Source organism: Scleropages formosus, chromosome 16, assembly GCF_900964775.1.
Source record: "Scleropages formosus chromosome 16, fSclFor1.1, whole genome shotgun sequence".
NCBI classification, from domain to species: domain Eukaryota; kingdom Metazoa; phylum Chordata; class Actinopteri; order Osteoglossiformes; family Osteoglossidae; genus Scleropages; species Scleropages formosus.
The window spans coordinates 20,639,181-20,667,179 of NC_041821.1; the positions used below are offsets into that span (position 1 = coordinate 20,639,181).

At 43.8% G+C, this 27,999-nt stretch overlaps 1 protein-coding gene across 3 annotated transcripts; it reads right to left on the reverse strand.

Moving 5' to 3' along the window:
- Positions 1–7,232: 7,232 nt before the first annotated feature.
- On the reverse strand, positions 7,233–27,781 carry commd1 (copper metabolism (Murr1) domain containing 1). 3 transcript variants are annotated; one of them, XM_018751084.1, is made up of 3 exons: positions 27,564–27,781; positions 26,057–26,344; positions 7,233–8,012 (listed from the first exon to the last, which is right to left on the reverse strand). In XM_018751084.1, exons 1-3 carry the CDS (start codon positions 27,735–27,737, stop codon positions 7,905–7,907), a joined length of 570 nt encoding a protein of 189 aa, XP_018606600.1. In that variant the 5' UTR covers positions 27,738–27,781; the 3' UTR covers positions 7,233–7,904. The 3 variants fall into 3 exon arrangements, with proteins under 3 accessions (XP_018606600.1, XP_018606599.1, XP_018606601.1); XM_018751083.1 differs by lacking the exon at positions 27,564–27,781 and adding an exon at positions 26,715–27,023; XM_018751085.1 differs by lacking the exon at positions 27,564–27,781 and adding an exon at positions 26,477–26,700.
- Between the last annotated feature and the right edge of the window lie 218 nt (positions 27,782–27,999).

Genomic DNA, 27,999 nt, shown 5'->3' on the forward strand with positions numbered 1-27,999 from the left:
TGAGAGTATGTGAACCCTGTAGGGATGGGCATTATTCTTGTATGAAATTTTAAAATAAATGTATAAACCTAATACATGCTTTTGATTTACACACCTGCGACTGCACTGCAAAAGACCCCTCTGTCAAGCTCCTGAAGTTCGCAGATGACGCCACGCTCATCGGCCTCATCCAGGACGGTGACGAGTCTGCTTACAGACAGGAGGTCCAAGAGCTGGCTGTCTGGTGCAGTTATAACAACCTGGAGCTGAACACGCTCAAAACGGTTGAGATGATTGTGGACTTCAGGAGAAACACCTTAACATTATCCCCGCTCACCATCATGAACAGCACTGGCAACAGTGGAGTCATGATGGTTCCTGGGTACCACCATTTCACAGGACCTGAAGTGGGAGCTCCACATAGACTCCATTGTGAAGAAGGCCCAGCAGAGGTTGTACTTCCTTCGCCAGCTGAGGAAGTTCAATCTGCCACAGAGGCTGCTGATGCAATTCTACTCTGCAGTCATCGAGTCTGTCCTCTGCGCCTCTATAACCGTCTGGTTCTGCTCGGCTACAAAATCAGACCTCGGAAGATTACAGCGGATAGTCCGGACGGCTGGAGGAATCATCGGCACACCCCCCCACTCTCCAAGAATTGTACTCGTCCAGAGTGAGAAAAAGGGCTGGCAAGATCATCCTAGACCCTTCGCACCCAAGCCACTTCCTCTTTGAACTTTTGCCGTCTGGCCGACGCTACAGTGCACTGAGCACCAGGACAGCCAGGCACAAGAAAAGTTTCTTTCCAGCCATCTACCTTATGAACAGCTAAATCCCCCCCCTAGAGAGTAAACCAGTGCAATACATAACGCTATTTATATTTATTTTTCACATCATATCGCTTATTTACTTTCCCTTGCATTGTATATAACATACTTATACAAACATATAATGTCTAGTGTCTATTTTGTATATTGTGTACTTTATACTCAGTATATTTTTCTTTTTTATCTTTTATTAACCCACTCTAGTTTTATTATCTGTGTCTTGTCACTGTCATTCTGTCTGTGCTGTGGAAGTTCCTGTCACCAAGACGAATTCCTTGAATGTGTAAACATACTTGGCAATAAAGCTCGCTCATTCATTCATTCATTCTATGTACCTACTTGTTTTAACCTACCAACTTGGACTTCACTTATTTTCACACCTCCACTACTTGCGTGTTTCTACTACACACATGATCTCCTCTAAAGCAACACATGGAATTGATCATCACACACCTGTTATGTCACGTGACAAACACTGATCTTCATTAAATCACTATTTTGTGGTAAAACTAAGGAACACAAGGGCATACTTTCAAGCAGCACAATATGTGTACGTACTAGATATTACACAGTATATTATCTGACTGAATTGTCATGACAATGAGACAAAAATCATTAAATTACAAGCTAGTGCAGAATGAGGTATTTCTTACTATTAAAATACTATTTTGTTGACGTATCTTTACGCTTGATGAAGTATTTCAGTGTAACGTTTGTCGCCATGGGTCAGTGGTGACAAGCCCGTGTTGACCTTATACAGTAGTGTAAGCCATCCTTACACTTCATGAAGTACACTCAGCTTGGACATCTGATGCTGGGTAGGCACAAGATTGACCTGAAACCAAGAAGAAGAGGATCTTCAGTGTTAGAGCGTTCCTACAAATACCACAATAGAGTGGTCGGCATTTTGATCCAAAGCCGATCTTTGACATGATGATGAAACGGTGAAAATATTTAACTTACGAGGTCTGCTTTCAAATGGACAGTTTTGATATTAGGACATTTTACATTTTTTTACATTAATTTTTTGTGTTGACAACACTTGTATAATGCTCATTATCCAAGGGTAACATGGCAATTAACCACGACGCAAGGACTGACTAGAGCAAACGATATACCCACATGTGGAAACAGTATTCAGACATGTCTGGGGCCAGATCTGAACCCACAACCCAGGAGCTATGAGGTCAAACCGCTGTCTTAAATATTGGTCAAACAAGGTACCAGCATTGCTCTTGTAAAATACACTATCTATCTACCTACCACTGTTTGAGGGAAAGAGCCAAAGGAGGCACATTCACCCCACACCAAGACGTGAAGTGTGACACTGCGCTGCAAGCTGCCGTTATAGAGCAGATTCTATCAAATCCTCCATGAAGAATTAACCCTGCATTTTATATCTTATCGTGCCTAACATAAAAGTGAACAAACCTTCTATGCTCTGTTCGCACATTACTTAATGATCTTACTCGCCTTCATCCATAATTATTCTATTTTTATTGGCTTTATTTTTGTCAAGAGAAATGTATAACATTTAAGTGCCTGTCTTCTACCTCCATATTTTACTTTTTCTAATAATATGGCCTTGCACTCAGTTTCTCTCTGTATTTTTTGCACTAAGCTTTAGTAGCATGAATTTTGTCTTGAACAAGTTCAGACATTTGAAAACACATTTAAGAAATGAAGCGATGGATCCGAATGACCAAGAGCTGTCTTGTCAAGTTCTGTACCACAAAAGTAGGCAAAATATTACATATCAGTTGAAGCCAGAAGTGAAAATGACAATTCAGTCTTCATAGCAGAAGGATGTGTGCCTTTGTCGAAATGCCCAGTTTAGTTTGTTTTAAATGGGAACCTAAATTGGTTGTTTCCGAAGGATTTAGGGCTGGTTCTTGCTCACGGCCACTTAATCCAGCTATTGTTGAGAACAAAAGTGACGGGAATTAGAAAGTCTGCTGTGTTGTGACCAAAATGCTCAAGCTTGAAGCTGATGCAATAAAAGCAACTATGTGTGCATAGCTGTGATTTATTACATTCCAGTGTCAAATGTTTTACCTCAATTAAATGTTTAAATTAATTTGGGATTTCTTAATGTTTTAGAATGAATTAGTACTTAACACAATTACTTACCAACTTCATCATCTTCTGTTTCAATGATAAAATGTGTGTTTAGCAATGTCCAGATGGGAACATACATATGCTAAAATCCAGAAAACCATAGAGATAATACTGTGAATATAAACACTGATAACTATATGGAAGATTAACGTGCACTTACTGTCAGACCCATGTTTTCCAGTCTCTGTGAAAATCTCAGAAATGCTTTGATATTGGTTTAAACACCTTGTCCAATTACAACATGGACAGTTGGTTGTGTAGTGGTTCGAGCTGTTGCCTTTGGACCCCCAAGGATGCAGGTTTGAATTCCACCCCTGACTACAGTACCCTTGAGCAAGGCACGTATTGTGAGTTACTCCACTAAAACTACGCAGATACTATATAAATGGGTAAATAATTGTTGGTAGCCTAACATTGCAAGTTGCTTTGGAGAAAAACATCAGCTAAATGAATCAATGTGAAAGTCTATACATATAATGGCATTATTCACATTTTTATACTCATGCCGTTATGGTTGCATGTTTAATTGTAATTACGAAAAGGGTGAGATTTTTATCTGTCATTACAGTGTATTTTGTTTTGATCACCGCTTAGAATTTATAACTGATGTGCTCCAATACCATAATAAAATAAAATGTGAAAAATGCCCAAAGGGCTATATACAGTATTTTTTTAGCCACTGGATGTGGAGTGTGGCTGATGCTGAGAAGTGTGTATAGTATAAATATGTACAGCAGCGTTGTACATCTGTTTTTCTCCCAGTTCAGGTTTTCAGGTGGCCTGCATGTCCCTGCCATCTGGACTAGACTGACACATAGAGGGACAAGGTAGCAGGTTTTGCCCTCGTCTCCCTCACATGGATATTCATTCAACTGAAATGAAAGCAGCTTTGTGGAGCAGGTAAGTCCGAGGAACATTGAGAAGCAGAGCCCAAGGTGCACTGAACTATCTTTTGGTCAGCTCTACTCCAAAGGGGTTCTGCTCAAAATAAAACTGATTCGCAAACATAAGAGGTGCCTCAATGGAATCGAAGTAGCATCTTCTTATCCTACAAAGAATAATAATATTTAATATTGCAAAAAAAAAAAAAAAAAAAAAAAAAAAAAAATTATGCCATATTACAAAGTTTCTGCAACTGAAACAAATTCAGCATGGAATATGATGCCCAACATTATTTCTACATCTGTCACTGCAAACATGGCTTAGCAAATGGCTTTGAAAGCATGTGTTTCTATTACATTTCTCTTGAAGAACTAAACGCTGAAGCACGTGTGTGCGTGCGCCTGCGTGTCTCATCGAAGAACTTTATCCCTGGAAGACAAATGAGGGACCGATCAGAACAAAGAAGTAACGGGTGAGATGAGGCAGGTGGCAGGTCTACGCCCACAGCAGTTTGTCATTGAATCCTGGTTGTAATCGAACCTCGGGTGCTGACGTCACCCTGGCAAGCGACACTTTACAGAGAGAGGCCGGGTCTGTGTGAACAGACAAAGCTGTCTGCTTGGCTTCACCGAAGCATTAAGTGGGTGTGAACGCACTTGAGAAATTCTGTTGCAACCACTTTCGGTAAATAAACACGGTACCATAGCTAGAATAGTGTGAGTCAGCTTTTCAGTATAATCTCTGAATCTGACAAGGTAAAATATATCTCTTTAACTTGCCACAATTTAGTGACACAACATTGTCCAATCAATTGTCCAACCATCTGGGCGATTCGAGCCGCTTCGTTCGGTCCCGTTACACGACGGCACGGCCTTTAATTTTTAAAGCACGATTTTAAAGGAACGCAGCGTTCAGCAGAAATATTTCTTAAAAGTTGAAATATTAAAAAGAAATTAATCTCTTAATTTCTTACATCACTAAAGCCATAGTGGAAGGTAGGAGGCAGGAAGATGGCATTACTGCATTAAAGGCTCCACCTTTAACATTTCATGTTCCATTACGCATTCCAGAGCTTGACTTGTACTGCTGAAATTACAAGCACCAATAAAATGATCCATAAATGCAGATCCACAGCTATTAATGCTGTCACAGAGAGCAACCGGAGAGCCAGAAGAAGCAAGAACGTGTCAGACAGGAGGGTGGGGGGGGGGAAGCAATGACTTCATGTGGAATGTGTAGCGCCTAAACACCGGGCCCTAAAGACATTTTATCAAACACTGCTGTCATATTGCCTGACTGCAAAAACCATGTGGGTGGTTTCTCAGCTAGGTTGCTTGGAAACTGCACCATTTGCAGATGCACCGAGACCTCAGATTCAGGGTAAACATCAATATTTCTAAGCTTTCTGCTTGTCATGAATTTGTTTGACCCGTTTAAAGCTGGTTAATAATTCACATTCAGTTATCAGTCCCTTAATTGGCTTTGGTTGTCATGGCCACAGCTGTAAAAAAAAAAAAACACAGACTTTCAATATAGATCTAAGATATCATGTAAGATGTAAGGCTTTTCAAGTCATTCAGCCAAACAGCAGCAGTGTGAATGCATAATTTCCTGGTATGGAACATGATAGCAAAGGTTTCTTGAATGTTTTGTCAAAGATTTTCCATATCCATAAATGACCCATCAATGTCTGCTTCTATCAAGCGGTCCAATTTTGAAAAACATAGGAAAAGCACACACACATCGCACATCATCTGAAACCGCTTGTCCCATACGGGGTCGAGAGGAGCCAGAGCCTAACCCTGCAACACAGGGCGTAAGGCCGGAGGGGGAGGGGACACACCCAGGACGGGACGCCAGTCCGTCGCAAGGTACCCCAAGCGGGACTCGAACCCAAGACCCACCGGAAAGCAGGACCCGGTCCAACCCACTGCACCACCGCGCCCCCCATAAGAAAAGCATTTCATGAAATATTTGGCGGAGGAATATAGTTGGGACAGCGATTAATAACGTCTTTTCAATATTCTAACTAGGGAATATAATCAAGCACATTGCTAACACCCATTGTATGCACAAATCTGATCAAACAAAAACAGCAGACTTCACACCTGCATCTTGTGTTTGTACGATGACTACAGCATATTCAGAGCATGCATATTATGTGTGCACAGTTTAATTATAAAGAAATAATCACACACGTTGTTTCTAATTTGTCTCTGCTGAGCAGACGTTATCCGGAGCTGCAGGAAGGGCCAAAGGCGTTGAGGTAAACATGGAAAATAATTTAAAATCATAAGTTTAATTCTGTGAGGTGTGCTTTAGCAACAACGCGTAATGAAAGCCATCAAAAGTGCTTTGACTCGTTGCATGTCTCGGAGCTGATGGTTCCTCCCAAGCGGGCATCCTGGCATCCGTCACTCACGTATAAATACCTATTCCGCGCCTCATCAGCTCACCCCAGTCTCAAAATGTCACATCCTGCCATTTGTGCCACACTGCCGTTAACTTCTGAGCTGTTCACACCAGTTGTGTTAAGATGTGAAAATCTCATTGCGGTAGATTCTCTAACTCAAGTCATGGTCCGAAGAACAGAAGGAAACGAAACACAACAACAGATTGTCCAGAATGATCCACACGTCATAGTCTTTTGTTGAACATATTCTGCATAAGGTGTGAGCCAGAAACCATGCTTATGCGTTTTGAACCTTTACCCCTACTACAGTTAATCTATATTCTTTACGTGACGTTGACGGTCTGGGACTTTCCTACTCTTCTGGGGGGAAAAAAAAAAAAAAAAAAGGAGATGGCAATCATTTTCAGAGAGGTAGCAGAACACAACACTGACATCACAGATGTCAATATGTGATTACGGATTCGGCTCAGAAGCACCCCAAATCCTTGACAAGCAGTTTGCTAAACACAAACAGGTCAGGACTTCACTTCAAAACGCATCATAAAAGCTTTGCTACTGCAGAATCAATTGAATTACAAATACTGGGGTAAATACCTGTCGGCAGGTCTTTATCACGAAATTAATCCAATTAAGTAACTAATTTGGGCAGGCAAAATATCACTCGTGATCTTTTTTTTTTACAATTACTATCATATGAATTGACATAACTGAGATGCATTACGTTTCATACATTGTACGCGGAGCACAAACAGACCAGTACAGACTTCAGGCGTTTGATAGTGAAACAGGTCATATGGCTTGAGCTGTCAAGCACAGCCGTAACTTTAGAAAACCAGGGATGCAGAGATGTAAAGATAATGAACAGTTTTCCGCATCTTTCCATTTTTTTTTTTTTTAACCTTCATAAAGATTGTGTAAAAAGTGCTAATTACAGTCACACTCTGCTTGAGTCATTAAAAATGTTTTTCCTGAAGGGCATTTACTTCAAATTCAAACTTCGTGAAACTGGTCAGATTTTAATTACTTTATTATGAGAGACTGGCCACATCAATATACGCTGAACAACAGTAGGCAAGATACAAATTATACAAATGGATGTATACAGATGGGCAATGTGGAAGTAATCTGAGAGGTGGCCCTCTTGCAATCTGGGACGTTTCCCCAACCCAAAACCAATTTGATAAAGAATTCTTGAAAAAGAGAGAACAGATGTGAGATGTAGTAATTAGAGAAAAATATTCCCTTCAAAGGTAAACAGATGAAGAATAGCTGGAGTGACGCGGTGAATTTAAGAGTTTCAGCTGAATTAACGTTAGGATTACTAAAATCAAAATACAGGATGTGCTCGAGAAACTACATAAAGAAAAGTAAGTGCAGTTTACGTTGGCTTAAACGGGGTAAACAGTGTGCGATTATGAATGCATGCGGTACCCCTGAAAGCTTTGACTCGTTCACGTTTCCATGTCGCTGCATGGATTATCTTGCAGAGGAGGGGAGCAGAGCGTTGGGCATGACGTGCGTCTCCTCCCACTCTCATTCTCCCCCTTCCTTCCAAGGGAGGGCAGCGCTCAGGTCCATGGGTGCGCCCTGCTTCCCGTGCTTCATCGAGGCCTGAGCCGAGCCCAGAGGAGGAGCAAGGCACAGCCAAAGCCACCCTGAGGTCCAGTGGGCTCCCATGCAGGGGAGGCTCAGCTCTGGTGCACAAAGCTGTCGATGCTCTCCTGGATCTCCGTCATCTTCTTCAGCACCCGGTTCACCTTGGCCTCGTCAAACTCCATGCGCACAAACTCGGAGTCCTGCAGGCACAGTCAGATCCAGACAAGGAAGGGAAAAGAGGTCACTTATTTTTTTTTACTGTCCTTTTTACTGTTATACGATAAGAGTCTGCCGTGATGTACCCAGCGTAACCGCAGAGCGCAGCCGGAAAGGACCCCGGACAGCCGACAGTTAAGTGGAAGTGGACTCCGGGGCCTTTGCGAGACTGCTAATCTCTGCGTGCTTGGGAAGGAAAAGGATGTTTTGCTGCAGGGTCCTGGTTCACGCCGCAGAACTGTCCGGCGCAAACAGGTAGAAACAATGACACCCTGCAGGGATCAGGGACCCCGCCCAAAGGACGCACGGCCAGTTTGCAACGAAGGTTACGCAAGCATGAGTTGGAGGAACGAGAGACGAGCATGTGGGCCAGCACGGTTATATTTTACCGTCTACTGACATGGATAGCTTTGCACTCCATTTATAGCTTCTGATGTGGATGTCTTTTTTCCCCTCCATTAAAATGCGTCCCTGATGGAATAGAGTAAAGGACACCAGCCGCCCTCCCCGTTATAAATAGCCTCTAATATTGCCTGCTCGTATGTGACCCCTGCAAAGTATGTCCCACGCCACAAGGCTTCCCACGAGTCCCAAGCTCCCCAGATGGGAGCTCTGCTTAGTGCTTTGGCGAAGAGGCTCACTGCCCTCCGCTCCACATCCTGGATCTGCGTGCGCAGCAAACACAGAGCACACCGCGGTGGTCATGGCGACTTTCGGAGTCCTCCGGGAAGCAGGCGACTTATCTTCATCGAAGTGATCTCGTGCTTTGTCGCTGTACTTGAGGCAAGACAGAAGCACGCTAATCTCATTCACCACGGAGTCGCTTTCTTTAAGTATACAACGCAAACATGATTTTAGCTCTAAGTCATCGAGTAATCTTTTCCGACGGGCAACAGGAAGCAAAAGTCGTTTTGATGATGGAAAAGACATGGCGCGGAGCGTGTGCGTGTCTGTCCCCTCCTACACACAGATCTGAAGAAAGGAAAGGTAAATGATGTGCTCCTTATGTCTGCAAAAAAATTAAAACGTCACCATTCCCTCATATACTAAGTAGGTCTAGTACAACGAAGAACTGCGACAGGGCTTATGAAAACACTAAACGTTTTCCAAAATACAACACTTTCACCAGGTTATGCAGTCGTTTTACTCCCACAACAGGTATTTGATGATAAAACCGCCTGGTGTATATACTTGTACTTCCTGTCACAACACACACACACACACACACACACACACACACACACACACGTTGTCTGAACCGCTCGTCCCATACGGGATCGCGGGGAGCCGGAGTCTAACCCGGCAACACAGGGGGTAAGGCTGGAGGGGGAGGGGACACACCCAGGGCGGGACGCCAGTCCATTGCAAGGCACCCCAAGTGGGACTCGAACCCAAGACCCAGCAGAGAAGAGGACCCGGTCCAACCCACCGCACCACCATGCCCCCTCCTGTCACAACCTCAACAGCAAATTCAAAACAGACTTTTAGAAATAAACTGTATACACATGTAAATGTTAACCACATTATTTAAATCATATAAACTTTGATTTCAGAAATCCCCTTTTGCTATTTTAAATAAAGCCTTAATCTCGCAATCAAATGAAAACCAGCTAATGTCAAACCTTACACAGGTCCTCATATCCACATAGGGAGGGACACAGAAAATATAAGACATGTTGTAAATCATTGTGTACTAAAGATTGTGAAAAGCAGAAAGATATTATTAGAAGTACCGGTTTAGCTGGTTCTGTTTATACAATGTTTAATATATGGATAACAATTAAGGAAAATGCAAATCTTGGACATGATTGTGACAAACTGTCAAAGGTGTCTTGTTCTCAGTACGAAAACAAAAAAAAAAAGTGCTCTCATAGTGCACTTAACCCTGAGCTCTCAATTCGGGACTCAAATGAAGAAGCACTTCTCTTGTGGTTTACGGGTCAGAGTCTGAAGGTGACTCTCCCACGCAATTCATGCTCACGCTTTTAACAAACAGGACAATAATTGACAGAGCTTTATAATGTTTAATAAGTTGACATCGTTATGATGCATAAAAATACCTTATGTCTTTTATTTTAGGTGACACTTTTCACAGCTGAACCAATTTTTTCCCCTTGTGAAAAATGATGGTAATTCTATCGCCTCTCGACAGGACCTCACCTGACGGGATGATTTCGGGGAAGAAACGAACCCCACAGCGAAGCGATGGGTGTACATCACTGAGCGTGAAACACGGCAAACATTTTCACAGCTGCACAATACCGACGTGTTTTGGGTCACATGTCACAAGGTGTCAGATTTATACTGCGGAGCTCTGGTTACAGTGGCCTGGCTTGCCCAGCTGGTAGAGCTACCTAAGGAAGTTATGAGCCAGCAGACAAGGTTCGGGGCAGAGCACAGGGCCACAAGGCATCAATGTAATTCACAGAACAGAAGCACTCGTGCTACATGAGCACCTGCAGGTCACCCTCTGCACATTTTGCAGCATAGAACCCGTCCTTCTCAGCTGCTCTAAAAATAATTCTAAAAAACAAACAACATATAAAAAACACAAAATATAACTTCTGCTTACAAATACCAGGTAGTGGTTAGAGGAGGTGGGATCAAGGGCAAGTGAAATGAGCACATCCTCCTTACTGCTGCCCAGTGCGCGCACAGCTTCCTTCCTCGGCGCCTCCCTAATTGCTGTCCCTGTTGCCCGAGTCCAATTTCTCTCCATCTCTGGAACCGGACCAAGTGTACCAGTCAATTGGTCTGAGACCCTCACTGCTCTCAACGTAGCTGGAGACCCACAGAGGACATCAGCAGATGGATGGCATTGTCTCAGAAACAATAAAGTAGACCTCAGGATGAAAAAAACGAGCCCCAGATGATACTGATTCAGTCCAAAGCCTGACTTTTAGGTAGAGACTGATCTACCACAGTACAGATGCCCCTGGAGCATGCAGTGACTCCTTCACTTGTTGAACCATGTTACCGAGAGAGCAAAGTGGGCCAACGGGTGGTGTGGTCGCTAGAGCCGCTGCCTTTGGACTTGGAGGGACGCAGGTTCAAAAGCCAGCTGCTGCTACTATACCCCTAAGCCAGTAAAACTTACCCAGCTGTAATATTTAAATCGGAAGTAGCTTAACATTATAAGTTGCTTTCAAGCGGCAGACACAGACTTCGGCACAGAAAGCAGGTCAGACTTCTTTTGCAGTAAGAGGAGATGAGGTTACAGTTCTAAAACCCCGAGTCAACGCCCTGAATACTATACCTGTCTAATTATCTGCAAGCTGAGAAGTACTAATATTAAAAAAGGAGGAACAATAGCACCACACGAGTCCTCCACTTTTTTTGTCCTCCCCTGGGCCTATGGTCATCAGCTTCCATAGAGTTGCATGCAGGATCTCCGTCGCCTAACCCTGAACCACAGGACACCCTCCCAGCACTAATGGATCGCTCCGGTGATGGACAAGAAGAGCTCGGTGGAGCTGAAAAATGAATGAAGTTTCCATGGACACAATAGAGGGCATGGGTTCGTGCCACAAGGGCCAAACGGTCCTCTCCTTTGTTGCTGCATTCATTCTTCTCCGTGTCGAAAGCAGGGCTGCTGCAGCTCTTTCACAAACGCTCTTTCCATTGAAGCAGTCACTTGCTTACAGAGGTCTTATGTTCACCTGATAGTATCTGTTTGGTAATCACTGCCACAAGAGTCAATGGCGCCTCTGATGCCTCCATCTGTCCCTTTTCACTAGAGGAAATGCAGATAATACAGCAGGATGTACTCATTAGCACTGAGCTGCTGAGCACTTACACTTAAAGCTGGTAAATCACTATGGCAAGAATTAGTAAAACAACAATATGCCCAAATAACAATACAGTTAATTTAGTCAATTATTAACTCATTTTATCTAACACTGCTCTCCAAAGCGACTTACAGTACTAGGTGTGCACACTAAGTTAATAGCAAAGATTTGCCCATTTATATAGTTGGGCAATTTTTACAAGATCAATTCACAGTAAGTACCTTGCTCTATGGTACTATAGGGGACAGGCCTCTGACATGTTCTTTAACCTCGAACCCAAACTTTGTGTTGGTATACAGTGCACTTTCAAGTTATCAACACTGACTGCATTGTTCCAATTCATTTTTACAGATATTACATTCGACCAATGGACCCTTCTCATCTTACAGTGAGACTGCTTTGCCATTCAAAGCATTTAGCGAAACCCTAACCTTCTGTCTAGAACGATGTATTTTTGTTTGTTTCTTCAGCACAAGACTCAGGTCTACAACTGCTGTCATGCTTCAATCAAAAAAAAAAAAAAAAAAAAAAAAAAAAAAAAAAACAAACCCCCAGAAGCTGTCTGCTCATCTTTGCTAATGAGGACTCAATCTTTCGGCTCCTCCAGGTGATCAGACTGCCAGGGAACATGCTTCTCTTGCAGCTTTCCTCCCACTCTCCAACATGGCATGCCTACGATTCCTCCGGGCTTGCTAGGACACCATGCTAGACGCCCGTCTTGCGTGGGCGGATAGAAGGGGGCCTTGTGTCGGGAGTTTAACTTGCTCAGGTACCACCCATGTGGCCCATGTCTTTGTTTACCGCGTGACAGAACGGGGCCTGTACAGAAGGCCACTGTGAAGCTACCAGGCTTGGTGACACCAGATCCAGTTATAGAGCTTTGAGTACGCATTCAATTTGCACTTCCGAGCGTGCCCGGCCCACTGGGAAGCGCACAGCGCCGTAGCTACTCTTCAGTGAGAAATAACCTGATCCCTATGAGACCAAATGGACCGTCCTACTTAGAAACTTCCACACAGAAGTTTGCCGACAGAAAGTATGAACGAAATGCACAGTTGACGACAGTGAAGTTTCCCGTTTAAACACACACGCTGTCTGAAACCGTTTGTCCCAAGCAGGGGTCGCAGCGAACCAGAGCCTAACCTGGCAACAGAGGGCACAGGGCTGGAGTGGGAGGGGACGCACCCAGAATGGGACGCCAATCCGTCGCAAGGCACCCCAAGCGGGACTCGAACCCCAGACCCAACAGAGAGCAGGACCCGGTCAAACCCGCTGCACCACCACCCCCCTTTCCTGTTTTCAGAGAAACCTAACCAAACAGAACCAGACACTTAAATGCAACACAAAACAACTCCAAGAATGCCATTTTCATTTTCTGAATAGGAGCTTTTGAAGTATATACTTTGAAATACCCATATATATGTGTATGTACATACATACAGTATATATATGTAAGAACTGCGCACCTTAAACAGATCTGTGTAAGAGGAAGGCGGCAAAGACAGAAAAACTGTCTGCACGACATGAGGGTGAAACAAAGGCTGAGAATAGAAATGGTGCCACAATTTTCAGATAAGAGCTCTACTTTCTCTTTGAATCCCCTCAGTCATGCTAAGAGTCACACGTCTGCAGCTATGCCTTTCTCCTAAGGTAATGCACAAACTGTATTTTCTATGAGATGTACATCACTTTGGAGAAAAGCGTCTGCTAAATGAACAAATGTAAAACGTAATGTAAAAGTTTAATGTGAAAGGTCCCTCACCCAGAACGCTCACGCAAATTTCATTTGATCACAGGCACACTTGTACTCCGCAGGTATGATGTAATATATAAAATTACGAAATCGCCTTCCCAGTTACTTATCTACATTGGAAATGAGAGCAAAATGTCCAGTGCAACACGTTGCGTGGATGTGATAAGATACGGACTGAGCAAAGGGCTGAAAAACAGTAGTGCATTCTCAGAGGAAAAATTTTACATTCACATGGCAAAGCTTCAAGCAGTAAAGTACTGTAATCATCCACTGTAATAAGAAAATTGATCCTTACAGTTCAAACCCTCTTTGAAGAAATACACTTGGTACTTCCGGTGTTGAAATTTTCCTTACACTGTGAAGTAGAGGCAGAATCACTAAGACTCATTCTGAGAATTTCGTAAAGGGCCTTTCCACAGTTGTGCACACAGACACTGGTGCGAGATAGTCCAACACACGCTGTATTCAGAACCGCTGAGCATCTTCGAGAGCTCCGATTTTCTCTCTCATGACTACGGGGACGTAAGGTATCGTCAATAACTTACATATCTGGCAAGAAAACCTATACTGTTAATTATTCTAAAATTCTGAAGTATCTGGTTGCCTTTTTGGAACTTCTTAGACAGTCCTACATACCTGCTAAATACTATAACCTTTTGCCCAAATGCAGTACCTATTTGTGTTTTTATGTATTTACTTTTTCTCAGTGTATTGGTTCTGTGTCTGCACTGTAACTCGGGGGGGGGGGGGGAAAAGTTGCAACATTGCCAAGGTTGTGAAATACATCTCCAGGATAAGACATTTATAATATGGCAAAGATGCAAATGATAAAAGTTTCTTCTCTGATCCAAGCAGTAGAAAACCCATTTAAGTGTGTGGAAACTACCACCTGATACATTTACATTTATTCACTTAGCAGATGCTTTTCTCCAAAGCAACTTACAATGGATACTATGTAGCGTTACTAGCCCACACACTTTATTCACCAAGGTGACTTACACTGCTAGATACACTACTTACAATGGGTCACTGATTCATACATCAGCGAAACACACTCTCTCACTCACACACTATGGAGGAACCTGAACAGCATGTCGTTGGACTGTGGGAGGAAACCAGAGCACCCGGAGGAAACCCATGCAGACACAGGGAGAACATGCAAACTCCACACAGACTGAGTGGGGATCAAACCCACATCCTCTCACACCACCCAGGCGCTGTGAGACAGCAGTGCTACTCGCTGTGCCACCGTGCTGCCCATGATGATAATATTTAACCTGTGAATTTTTTAAAACACAAACATGGCATAAAACCGGAGAGCATGTGGCATAGTAGTTATAGCTGCTGTCTTGAACCCGGGTTTAAATCCTATGAATGCTGCTGTAGTACCATTGAAAAAGTTATTTACTACCAATTGCTCCAGTAAAAACTACCCAACTGTTCAAAAGCCTAAATCTACAGAAGTTGCTTAAGTGTTTTTAATCACTTTGTAGGAAAGCATCAGCTAAATTAACACATATTATTTATTAATTAACTGAGTAAAGACCGAGAACATCTCCAGCACACATGACCACAGGCACTGGACTTCAAACAAAAACAAAAAAATCTTTCTTTATAAAATGCCTCTCTCATAGCAATTGGATAACAAGATCTGAGGATACAAACCTCCTCTCTGTCTGCATTAAACATATACATCATCCATAAGAGATTCTCTGGGTGAATTAATTTCCATTTAGATGTTTAATTGTCAATTAAGAATCCATTTGCAGAGCAGAACACTTCTGTCATCCTGGCGATTAAATCAGTGTTGTCCAGGACTAATAGGGGATAATCTTATTACCGCAGAGCTTCCAGTCAGAGAAACTCATTCTGAAGTCATCGTAAACAATCGACGACGACAAGAAGGCCGATCTTTCAAAAGCGCATCAGTGGTGAGCGGTGACCTTCCGCCTACGATCCACCACTCGGTTGCCTAGTGTCTATGCAGTGGTTAGCCTTTTCTAAAACCAACCGGTCCAGACCACAAAAACAGGACAGAACCACATACTTTCAATGCTTAACACACTCATACATACAACTCCTTCAGGAAACACTGCAGTGTACATATAAAGTGTATTAATGCCTTGTACATTGTGCACAGCGTTGAGAATATGTGGCCTAAAACAAAAGCACTGGTTTATCTTGAAGTTTTAACACCAAGTCTTTTTTAGACGTATGTACATTAAATATAACGTTCTACATTGCTTACGCTATTGTGCATCAGTTAGTTAACCTTTAAGACAGTAAGTCTCAAATGGGCTCTGCGTTAGCCTGTTGCCTTTAGCTTTAGCATAGCCTTTAGCTATGAACTGACAGGAAGTTCATTGGCCTAGGTGTTCCTGCCACAGCACGCAGTAGCGCTCTGCACGTCTCAGTCGTATATGGGGCTGCGTGCTGCAGTGGACCGATAAAAGCTTTCCCGTTCACAGAAAGCCTTCTGGGAGAGGGCAGAGCCTAGCCCTCCGCATTAATGTGAGCAAGAGCGGAAGGAAGGAGCGTGACCTGTGTCAACAGCTAATTTGTGTTAGCACTGAGGCATAGGCTACTGTTTCTGTGACATTCGCATGTCTTTGCATCTTCTCTCTCACACACACACAGTATAGTACAAAACACCCCCTTCCTCTTCACTTTACCCCAACGAGTATAACCGCTCTAGGAGCAAGCAGCACTGCATTTTCCTTGCAGGAAGCCCAACAAACAAACAGTGTGTAAAGTAGTCATTTCAACGTTACTCCGCCCCACCAATTATGCTTCCGAGGTGGAATGGCCGACTTCCAGCGTGAGCAGAGGCGTCAAGAAAACAATGTCATGCATCAATAATGTAAACAAGCGAAGACTTCTACGAGCCCCACGAGTAGAAATAAATACAATGCACGGAAAAAAACACACGGAAGACGCATCAATCATAAGAGAAGCAGGTTACCCTACACAGAGTCATGTGATGTGTGTTGTGCAATGCTGAGACGCTACCACAGTGCATACCATACACTGCTGGTCACTGTGACATAGTAAAGGCCGTCAGGTGTCCCATATGACAGGAAGTAAAAATGAAAGAGGGAAATGAAAGTCCACCAAATGCTCAAGGGCAGAAACTCAGCGTTTCTCTTCCACACATTTCGTTTAAGCATCAGCTGATGCTTCGTTCTTATACGCAAAGCAGTTTTGAGCAGCACCGCAGGAGGTCAAACACACGAGAATAGGCCTGAAGTCACGCAGGAGAAGTAGGAGAGATTGTGACAGCACGTGGGGCAGTCTTACAGATTTTCTCCGAAATTCACAACAGCAACTACTGAATCAACTGACACTGGAGGTCAGGCACTGCACCTGTCTTTTACTTCTTAGTCTGTAGTGTGCATTCAAAAAACCGCGGTGAAACATCCTGTGTCACAGGAATACACACGTACAGTCTTCCCACACTTAACATCTGTTTAGTTGAACATTATTACTCAATTTTTAATATCACTGTCTCACGTAACATCCCAATTTCCCACTTTAAGTCAGAAAGAACGTAGCGCTGTAGACATCTTGAATCACGTGCTGTCGTGTTGGGTACACATTACCCACAATGCACTAGTTGTGTAGTCATGTGGCTGCTTGTAAAGTGTTTGCTTGTCTTTTCTCCTTGTTCCTGCTGGCATTTCCTGTACTGGGAGGAGAAAAAAAGAGTCCCTGGGTTCCATGGATGGAAAGGGAAACAGGACACCACCACCGCCCCACAATTAGCTGATGACTGTCTGCCATTTTCACCCGCTGCCTCTTCCTCTTTCGACATTGAAGAGTTCACCGCGTTTACAGAGTACCATTAGCATTAGCAAATTGCTTGTTTGTCATGAAACACCCGTCAGGAATTTATTCCTTTTTTATTCCTTCCCCTTTCCACTTTTTTCCATTCTTTACTTTGGCCCACCACACCTGTATGTTTGTTTTACAACTGCATTAATTTCTGTTTTTGAACAAAATGTCTAAACCGTTAACATCCAAAAACTATTGTTTCATTCATAACCAGGAGTTTTACTGTGTTACTCAACTTATACAAAATTGGTTGCTAGTGTGAGGGGGTTCTTGAAATGCATTATTTCCCCCCCCCATTGAAAATAAATTCTTTTTTCACTTAATGTTTTAACTTAACGTTTTGTTTTTCAGGAACAAATCAGCGATGTTAAGTGAAAGAAAGCTGTATCTTCAAACTATTCGTAAATGCTATTAAGACAAATAAAAGTGAATCGGAATTATGATCGCTGCTAAACGTGTTAGGTTTTTGCACATATACAGCTGTATGAAAGGGCCAGATATAGAGTCCAGAGACAAATGGAAATGCCCATCAGAAGGTGAAATCTCTCAACTCCCGCTGTCACACAGAGGCACCAGCTCATCCCTTCACCTCTCCTACAGGAGATTTCCCCATAACTTATTTCTTTTGTCTCCATGATCAACAATTCCTCGCTCTCCTCTGGCTGCTTCCCATTTCCCTCCAAAACTGCTCTCATCTCACCACTGTTAAACAAGCCCTCACTGGATCCAGACTCAGCCCAGAACTAGAGGCCAGCCTCTCTTCTCTCTTTCTGTCAAAAAACTCTGGAACATGCAACCAATAACTAGTCATCTGTATTCCTTCCCAGAACGGTCTCCTTGAAACGCATCAGTCAGGATTCTCTTGAAGACTCACTTCTCCTCTGATCTCCTACGTGCTCCATAAACCTGTACTACATTATCTGAAGTAACAAAAAAAAAAATAAAAAATTAAATGCAAAAATGTATATGTGATGTATGCTGGTTTATACAAGACAAACTGACTGTATCCGAAGAGTTATGTATCTGTATCTAGGTGTCTCCATCTGTTGGTGTAATGCATTTTGCATTGTGTTTCGAGTTGTGCATCTCTTTGGAGAAAACAACCCTGCTAAATGAATACATGTGAATACAGTATATGGCGAGTGTCTGTGTTTTGGCCAATGTTAAGTCAATGAGATGGACAAAAATCAAGAGCGTGTCTTCATAAGGCAGTCTACAAAGCTTTGCTAGCTAAACATTTGTTCAAAAGCAAAAGGAGAGTTAGGACATGCAGTTAGGCATATCAGCATCTTTGCCACGGCAATATCCCTGGCAGCAGCAACAAGGGTGATATTCACACAGACAGCAACATGAAGCCAATTATGACTTGCAAGCACATGCCATTTAAACATTTTAATATTACATGAGAAAAGCAATTAACAGACGCACTTGAACGGAACCCCAACCCTAAATTCCACTTTTCACTGAGGCACTCTGCTGGACTGAAGAGAGTCAGGAAATGGATAACTGACAACAGAGAGCAAAGTTTAGCAGAGCAACAAATGCCTCTGTGTTCCATAGGAGCTGCTTTATAACTAGTTTACATACTTAAGGCTCCCTCCAATCTTAGAGAGCCTTCCTCCATGAGATAACATTATTATCCCAGAGTTGCAATGTGCTTTGAGAGCATGACTTAGTCCTACATGTTTATAAACATACATGAACACCTGTTTGGATACAGAAAATCGGTGTAAAACTGTGGTATGGAGGTGCTTGGGCCATTACACAAGACACTAAGGGATACAGTGGCTGATCATACATTTCCTTGGTAAGTTGAAACTCACACTGCTTGTTTTTGGAAAGAGATGGTGGATGGTGTTAGCCTGCATTTAGTGCACCCCAGTCACACGTGGATTAAGACCACAGCAGAAAAGTGTTCTCTTGGTCATGAATGTAACAAGTCAGAGGGGAAGATGAAATAAACACACAGCTAAACCCTGCTGGTTATTTGCATGTTATTTGAACAGTTAAATGACTGACATGGTCAATTAGGCTTCTTGAAATGGCTTTTTCTCCAGCAGAACGCCTGCAATTTCAACAGACGTGGTGTATCACTTACTATTCAAATCATCAGGTTTTGTAAATTCTGGGAGATGAAGCCTAACGGGAATAAACAGCCTGACTTCCATATCTCATCTCAATTTCCCAAATTAAAAATACAAGTCATCTTGCAACCGTGACCTCATTCAAACATTAGACCACCTAACCACAGTTTTTGCACGCGAGTACAGAGCCAGCATTGTGCGGTCTCGACACACATTAAGCCGTTTTCTGGAAAGAAACTAAAAAAAAGCTTTTGTTCCTCTCATGTAACACTGCGTGTAGCGAGAATAAAAGGGCTGGTCATTGATACCTTTTACCGGCCAGTGCCTGGGGTTCCTCAGCCACCATGTGTGAACTGGACACACATCACGCTACGGACACACTGTATGGGCCAAGCAGAGGTCACACGACAGCCAACAATAATCTATCTGAAAGCCTACAATCTTGCTTGTTAAAAAACTATGCTTTGCATTTGGCACTCAGAGAACATTAATCATTAATAATTTAATTGTTGCTTGTCCCAAAGTGACTTCCATTGTTAAATTAACCCATTTATACAGCTGTGTAATTGTTACTAAATCAATTCAGAGCAAGTACCTTGTGCAAGGGTCCTACAGAAGGAGGTAGGATTCGAACCTGGGTCCTTCGATTATAAGGTAATGGCTCTAAGACACTGTAGGGAGAGAGTTTTGCAACCACGGTCCCCCCCGCGTGTGCTGTCTTTTGTTCCGGATCGGTGTACATTAAGAATTCATGCACTGTTAACTAAACATAACGCACAATGTGAACTACGGTCAAATGTCATTCACTCCCTGAGATGTTTTTAACTGTGTCAGTTAGGGGAGAAAAAAAAAAAAATCATGATAGAGAAGACATCAGAAAAGTGTTGCAGTTACATTTATTACTATCACTGTCAATTTCATCATTTGTTAAACTTTAAATAAGATTAAATCATTTAGTATAAAGCTTTGATTACACAACTGACAACTGGGATACAAAATATAATAACTGAAATTAGACTGCAGAAAGAAATTTCAACTTATTCACACATCAATAATTAATGCAGAATTCAAGTATTTCACAAGTAATACACATTGCTGAGAGTTGTCAGCTAAAGTCTTTCAGTATAAAATTATTTGAATGCTACCATTCATTTAGTAAATGGCTCAGCGAGAGGAAAAAAGTCAGGGCTGAAAAGCATTCCTATAGGAAATAAAACTACCATTAAATGTTTATGTGAAACATTAATGGAATAAGGTGAAGACCAGCACTGCATTCTGTAGCCATTCCATGACAGCAGTTATTTGAAAACGTGACTCAGATCAACTCTAAACAATTCCCAAGATGTGGCTTCCTGTGTCACCTTATCAGAGCAAAGAATACCACAAATAACAAGCGACTCTTATAAAGGTCTTTCAAAACACACTGCAAAGATTGTGCCTATCCTCTGATACGCACAATCTTTTATTATGACAAATAACTTGCTCATTCATGTGAGCAATACCCTCAATCTCCTTCAAAGCTTCCTCCTTATGGCTTTTTGCACACTAAAGCAAAGTCCTACGATGGCATTTAACACCAGTGATCCACAGATTCAGTGAGATGGGTACCTAAAGCACAATGAGGATCCAGAATTTCCTCGCTACGGGCAATATTGTATTGGAACAGCCGATATCGTAGCTGTTACAGGTGATGTCTTTAGACCCAAAACCCGCAGGTTTGAATCCCATCTCCAGCTGTAGTTCCCTTGAGCAAGGTACTTACCCTAAATTGCTCCAGTAAAATAAGCCAGCTGGGGTAAATAATTGTAAAGAGCTTAACGCTGTAAGTCGCTTTGGAGAAAAGTGGCAGCTAAATGAGTAAATGTGATTTGGCCCCAGGAACCGGTTTGTAAGGCAGAATTCATAACTCAAAAGCATAATTACCCTTAGTTTCAGTGGTAAAACTTTTTATACATTCCATAAATCTTAGAGATCTATCCAAGTTTCTTCAGGCCTTGATTGGTAAGGAGAAATGCAGGACATTGGAAGTGGAACGACAGGAGGTAGAACGGCACGTAGATGCGTGTCCATCCAGGTGGAGATAGGGGCAGGATACTGTGTGGCAGGCAAGGGCCTCCTCCACACCTAGCCCACACGGTGTTCCTCAACGCATGTGCAAAGGTGCACCAGATTTGTTGAGGTTTTTATGGAGGTTGATGACTATTGCATGGAAGAAAGGGGTCAATCCATCATCTGGGTGGAGAGTAGGAGGCATTTTAATTCCAAGGGAGAAGGATGTCGTAGGTTTTCAGCAGTTTAGATCCTTCAGCCCTCTTAATATTGAAGGGGAAATCTTCTTGAGTGTTGTGGCAAGGAGGTTAGTGGCATATTTAAAGACAAATAGGTTAATTGCTATGTCTGTACAGAGAGCAGGGCATCAGGGAGCCTCAGGGTGCCTGGAGAACAACAGCATGATCTGGCATCAGATCCAGGATGCCAAGGAGAAAGATCTCCATGTGGCATTCGTGGACCTGGAAAACATCTTTAGGTCAGTCCCGCAGTTGCTATGGGAGGCATTCAGGTTTTTTTTAAGGTCACACAGTATTACGAGGCTGACTGAAACCTATTTTGGGGATATTCAGTTTTGTATTAGTACAGGCAGCTACACGACATCTTGGCATCAGTTGGAAATTGGAACGAAGGCAGGATGTACAATTTCGCTGCTAGTTTTCACAATGACAGTGGAGGTTATTATGAGGGATTCTAAATGGGCTGTTGGTGGCGGGAGGCTACAGCATGGGAAACACCTCCCTCCCATTAGAACATTTCTGGATGACATGATGAGTTACGGCTACGGCCCCTTGTACTCGTCGTCTACCGTCTAAGCCGAATGATAATTTTAAATGGGCTAAAGTGACGGTTAAGCCTAGTAAGTTGAGGAGACTGTCCATTGTTGGTAGTGAGGTGGCACAGGGGAAGTTTAATATAAATGAGTAGTTATTTCCCCCCAGTTGTATAAAAATCCAGTTAAAAGCCTACGTAGATGGTATAGTTCCATGTTGTGTGATAAGGAGCAGGTTATGGAGCTGAGGGAGGAAACACTGAAAGGTACTGAGAGCACTGATACGTCGCTCCTGCCTGGCACAGTTGTGCTGCTTGCTATGTACGTTGACATGTATTCATTTAGCGGATACTTTTCTCCAAAGCGACTTACAACGTTAAGCTACTAACAGTCATTTACCCATTTATACAGCTGGGCATTTAGGGTTAGTACTTTGCTCAAGGATACTACACCCAGAGGTGAGATTCAAACCTGTGACTTCTGAGTCCAAAGGCAGCAGCTCTAACCACTAAGCTACCGAAAGGTTGTTGTCGCATATTAAATAGCTGCTTACGCTGTACGATTCTTCTGTTAAGGAGCTAGAGAAGCTGCCGCGAGTGAGTTATTAGTAAGGGAGTAAGGAAGTGGTTGGGAGTACCACAGTGTTGAAGTAGAGCAGCGCTGTAGGATGAAGGAATGTTGAAGCTGCCTGGGATGAGTTTGGCGGAGGAGTACAAATGTGCTCTAGTGGGTTTGGAAATGACACCGGCAGGGTCAAACGATGTGGTGGGGAGAAAGGTGGCATCATCAGTTAGGATGGGTAAGGGGTGGAATCCTGAAGACACAGTTCAAGGTGCGAAAGGAGCTCTCCAGGTTTTGGACGTGGCCAGTCACGTGCAGAGGGGGAGGACCGGGTTTGGTTTAGGCTGGATGCGGCAACTGTGGGGTTGTCTCCTGGAAGCGGATAAACAGAGGTTGATTGTCGAGCATGTTCGGGAGCAGGAAGAGGAAGTCAGGCATGCAAAGGTGGTCTCACAGGTAAAGCAGGGTCAGCGGATGAACCGGGATGGCGTGGAGATGCGCAGACCCGCATTGAACTCATCCTCGGAGTGACGCGCTTCCAACTCCGCAGAACGTTAAGCGGTGGGTGGCAACAGTTGTCATAACTTGCAGAGCGGTGATGCAACGCTGAGACACATCCTGTCTACTTGTAAGGTTAGTTTGGCACAGGGGAACTATAGGTGGCACCACAATCGGGTGCTTGGCCGGTTTTTGAGAGCAGGCATGTAGTGGTGAATTCATTGCGTGCTGGTAGAATAAACCGTGTAACCGGTTTTGTGCGGGAGGGACAAAGTAAGGCAGTTCAAGAGTGGATGAATTTTGATTGATGAGGTAAGGCACAGGACTGGGCCTTCCTGATAACCTCAAACACCCGTCTTTGCACCGTTAGTCGATTAAGCCTCTTAGCGCCGAGCCGTGGAGATGGACGATGGCGTTTCCTGACGTTTCCTCTTCATGCGCAAAGTAGCGAGGTCGGTGCAACTGGGCCTAGCGTACAGCCTTTGATACGAGCGCATGGGACGTAACATCTTATCCTGCGTATGATGAACGATGAGTCCTGAAACCGACACCTACCCGTTTCTGCTAAAATGTCACCAAATCCCATCCGGACGGACAGTTACTTCAACGGTTAACATTCGTGAACCCTCACAGGTTCCGTTCATTAGTCACTCTGCTATCTTATCGCTGTCTACCTGCACTCGTTCAGCTCTTTCCAAGATACTGCGTACAGCACACTTACTGTGTCCGTTTCCTCCAAGTTCCTCACACATTCCAAAGACGTGTGTTTCAGGTGCACCGGTGTGTGACTCCGGATTGGCGGCGGTGCGTGAACCCGTGTGCGTTACATTGCACCGCTATTGATACCAAACAAAAAGCCAAAAAAAAAAAAAAAAAAAAACTGCCTGATCCTGTCACCACATACACTTTATGGAAGATGCTACAATAAACTTTTGCGCGTACAAAAATTTACAAAACATAGTCCCATGCATGTTTATAAAATATTCTAATTGCTTCAAAATATAAAAAGGAAACTGGAAAAACACTAAGAATAAATGTACATGTGTGCCCACAAATAAATCTGCACCTCACATCTTCAAGTTTGTGTACATTTCCTCCCATAGCTCAAAGATGTGTTTCACGTGCCAGGAGACAGCTGGAAGTGTAGTGGTTAGAGCTGCTGCCTTTGGACCCAAAGGTCGCAGGTTCGAAATGGTTTGAAATTGCTCTAGTAAAACAACTCTGCTGTATAATGGGTAAGTTGCAGCTGGGAGAAATATAAATATGAACATAAATGTAAATGAGAAATGGTGACTCTGAACTGCCCATAGTGTGTGTGTGAGCGCATGTGTTACAGTGTTGCGCTGTATAGAGGGGTGAGTATAGAGTGTTTAGTGTACTGTACTCAGACTTGTAATCCTCCTTGAATAAAGGTGTCGGCTCAACAAAAGTTAGTTAAAAATCACTGCAAGTCACTTTGGATAAAACCATCTATCTGCTAAATGAATAAACACAAACGGAAGGGCTGCGCTGCTCAGCTCTGGAGTCACAAAATCCAAACGCAATCCCTGTAAACATTAAGAAATACCTGGTAAGGCAAAGTAGGAGGTATCAAATGGAACTCCTTATAAGGACAAATTTCTTCTAACTGCAATGGTCGAATCTCAGGGGATGAGTGTACTGCGCCCGAGTTCTACAGAACAACAAAACAAGACCACAACCAAAGGAAATGGGTTCTTCCCCCCACCCACACAACCCATTGACATTTGTGAAGAACATCCAACACTCATGCTTTCAAAGGAGCATGAACACTTCCTCTAACAGGAAAACAGGATGGAGAACGGTCAGTGAGTGTTTGTGGGGTCCATACACATGTAGCACTTCTAGGTAAGGGAGCACATGATGGCTGCAGGTGCCATAAAGGCACCTTTAAAGGAAAACAGTTTGGGGCCGTACCCCACTGGCTGACTGGTTGGGTACAAGTGAGATGGAACTGCTGCGGCAGAGAGATTCAGCAGTTCCGAGTGACGGGGGGAGGTCGTTCCACCACATCGCAGCCAGAGCCCTACTAGGCGCGATGAGCGATTAGCCTTGAGCAGACTAAGGTGCGTTGCAATCCCGGCACAGACTTGGAGACGAACAAAAACAACAAGTGAGAATTAAAAACAAAAACCGTACCGTCGATCACACTAACCTTCTTTGGGCAGGCAATTCAAAAACGCTCGCCTCATATGTGCGTCTTGAGATTTTTCTGTGAGCCCGTTATTACCTTTTCAGCTGCACAGAAACACACTGTGTGGACAAATCTCCCCTTTATAAGAGCTGCAGTAGTTTCAGGAAGCAACCTACAGATGAGGAGATGTGAGGACAAGCCAAAGTATTTTTCTCAAGTGTGTCATGGTGTGAAGCGGAAGCTGACTTAGGTGTTAGTGATGCAGATAGCTTAACAGTGCTTATACTATGACGTTAACTCTCCAAAATTTTCTTAGAATATGATGTTAGTCTACAGCACAAATAAATGCTATTAGTGTGAGGCTACAGCAAAGGGCCTTGCTTCGAACTTGGGGCGGGGGGAAAAAAAAATCGTTGGGCGATTAATGGCGAAACACGGTAAGAGCAATCCAACAGTGGGTAAGAACAAAACTAACAATAACCACAGAAGTGGACTTTAATACTTTTTGTATTAAATGGCACCTCTCAGATGTGCTCTTACCTTGCCAGTCCTGCCCAGCTCCAGCTCCACCAGCGCAACAGGGCTGCTGGCAGGCTCCCCCCGGCTGGTGGAGGTCTGCAGGTCCACCCTCCAGCTCACGCCCCGCAGGCAGGGCTCCCAGCGGCTCTGCCCGAGCAGGCTCTCTCGTATCCGGGGCCGCTGGCTCCTCCAGAATTTGGAGAGGGCCGCTGCCTGCTCCGTGCTCAGCCCCCCGCCTCCCTGCTTCCGCGTCTGGGCGGTGAGGAAGGCCTCCAGCTGGACCTGGTCCATGTCTGCAGAAGCAACGGACTGAGAGCGGAAGAAGTCACGTAAAAAGCACTGCAGATGTGAGATAAGACAAACTTTCTCTTCGCACAGTCAGGCAGCGGAAAAACAAAAACGCCTGGGGCAGAACATGGTGAGAAAGGGAAAGATCCCCACCGAACACTCCCAGGTTATCCATCTCGCTGCTCAATAATCTTCTGTGTGCACCAGCCCGATTCTGTGTCACTAGCAAAGCAATTTCTCAATTTCTAGATTCATCCGCTGACTTATCCTGCCGCCATGTGAGCACTCTTCCGCCTCTAAACTATCTATGGGAACCACCTTGACAACAGCATCACTGAAATAATAAAACGTACAAATAAGTCACTACCACCGGTGCATTAATGTTACGTGCCCGTCTCACGCAGCCATCGAGTGCCGATGCCGTGCGCCGATCTGGAGCGGCGTTAAACGAATATAGCGTCTTCTGGTGAAACTGTGTCAACAGACGTGCCCCGTCAGCTGCGCGGCGGGGTGTTGCCCCGGAAACCGATACCAACAACGCCAGCACATGCACACATTCCCAACAGCCCATTCACCGCTGCGACCTCAACAGGTTCAACTGGAGAGACAACATTCAAACCAGACAATGAAATGCACTGATTCCACACTGAGAGTAACGTGATTATTCCTAAAACACGCACCAACTGTCAAGCCTTGCTGTCCAGAAAGCCACACAACACTAACCCAAGCAGACAACAGCACCCATACAACAAAATCACTGTATGACTCATATAGATGCTTCCTTAAGTGCCCTTGGCCTAAAATAGTCACAGGTTTGAATCCCACCTCCAGCTGCAGTGCCCTTGAACAAGGTACTATATAAGGTACTTACCCTAAATTGCCCCAAGTAAAATTACCCAGCTGTACAAATGGGTCAATAATTGCAAATAGATTAACACCAAGCAGCTTTGGCGAAAACCATCAGCTATGAATAAATACAAAAAAAAACAATGATTTAAAAAAAAAAAAAAAAAAAAAAAAAAAAAAATCCTCCAGCAAACAGCGCCACCTAGCGGCGGGTGCCGGTATTACACATGCTGCGGTTGATACAAAGTAACACCAAGCGACAACATAACTGTAGGACATCTTCCAGCGCTTGTACGTGTACCTGTACGTGAAACAATGGTGTACATTTACCTTTATTTAGCCAAACTAGCGAATGTGTGACGAATACAACCAAATAACTGAACAGAGCAGCTACCTTTAAGAGGCCCTTCATTTTTTCATGCAACGTGTGAAACTGCTCCTGCGACAGGTCTGCATACAGTTCGCTCTTCAGAAGCTCTTCCGTGATGTCCGTGTTATTGTAATAGACTCTTTGAGCGATGCCATTCAGCAGACCGCTCAGCGCCTTCGCGCTCTCCGCATCCGCCATCCTGTCCGCAAGCGCGCTGCCTCGGCCGTCACGTGACCCTGCTTCGCGTGACTACTACCACCATTACGCCCTAGGCATGTGACCATTACCATTACTCCCGCGTCATGTGACAACCACCGTTACGCCCGCGTCATGTGACCATCACCGTTACGCCCGCGTCATGTGACGACCGCCATTATCCCGCATCAAATGACCATTGCGATTATGCCCGTGTCATGTGACCATCGCCATTACACCAGCGTCATGTGAAGAGGGAAAAAGC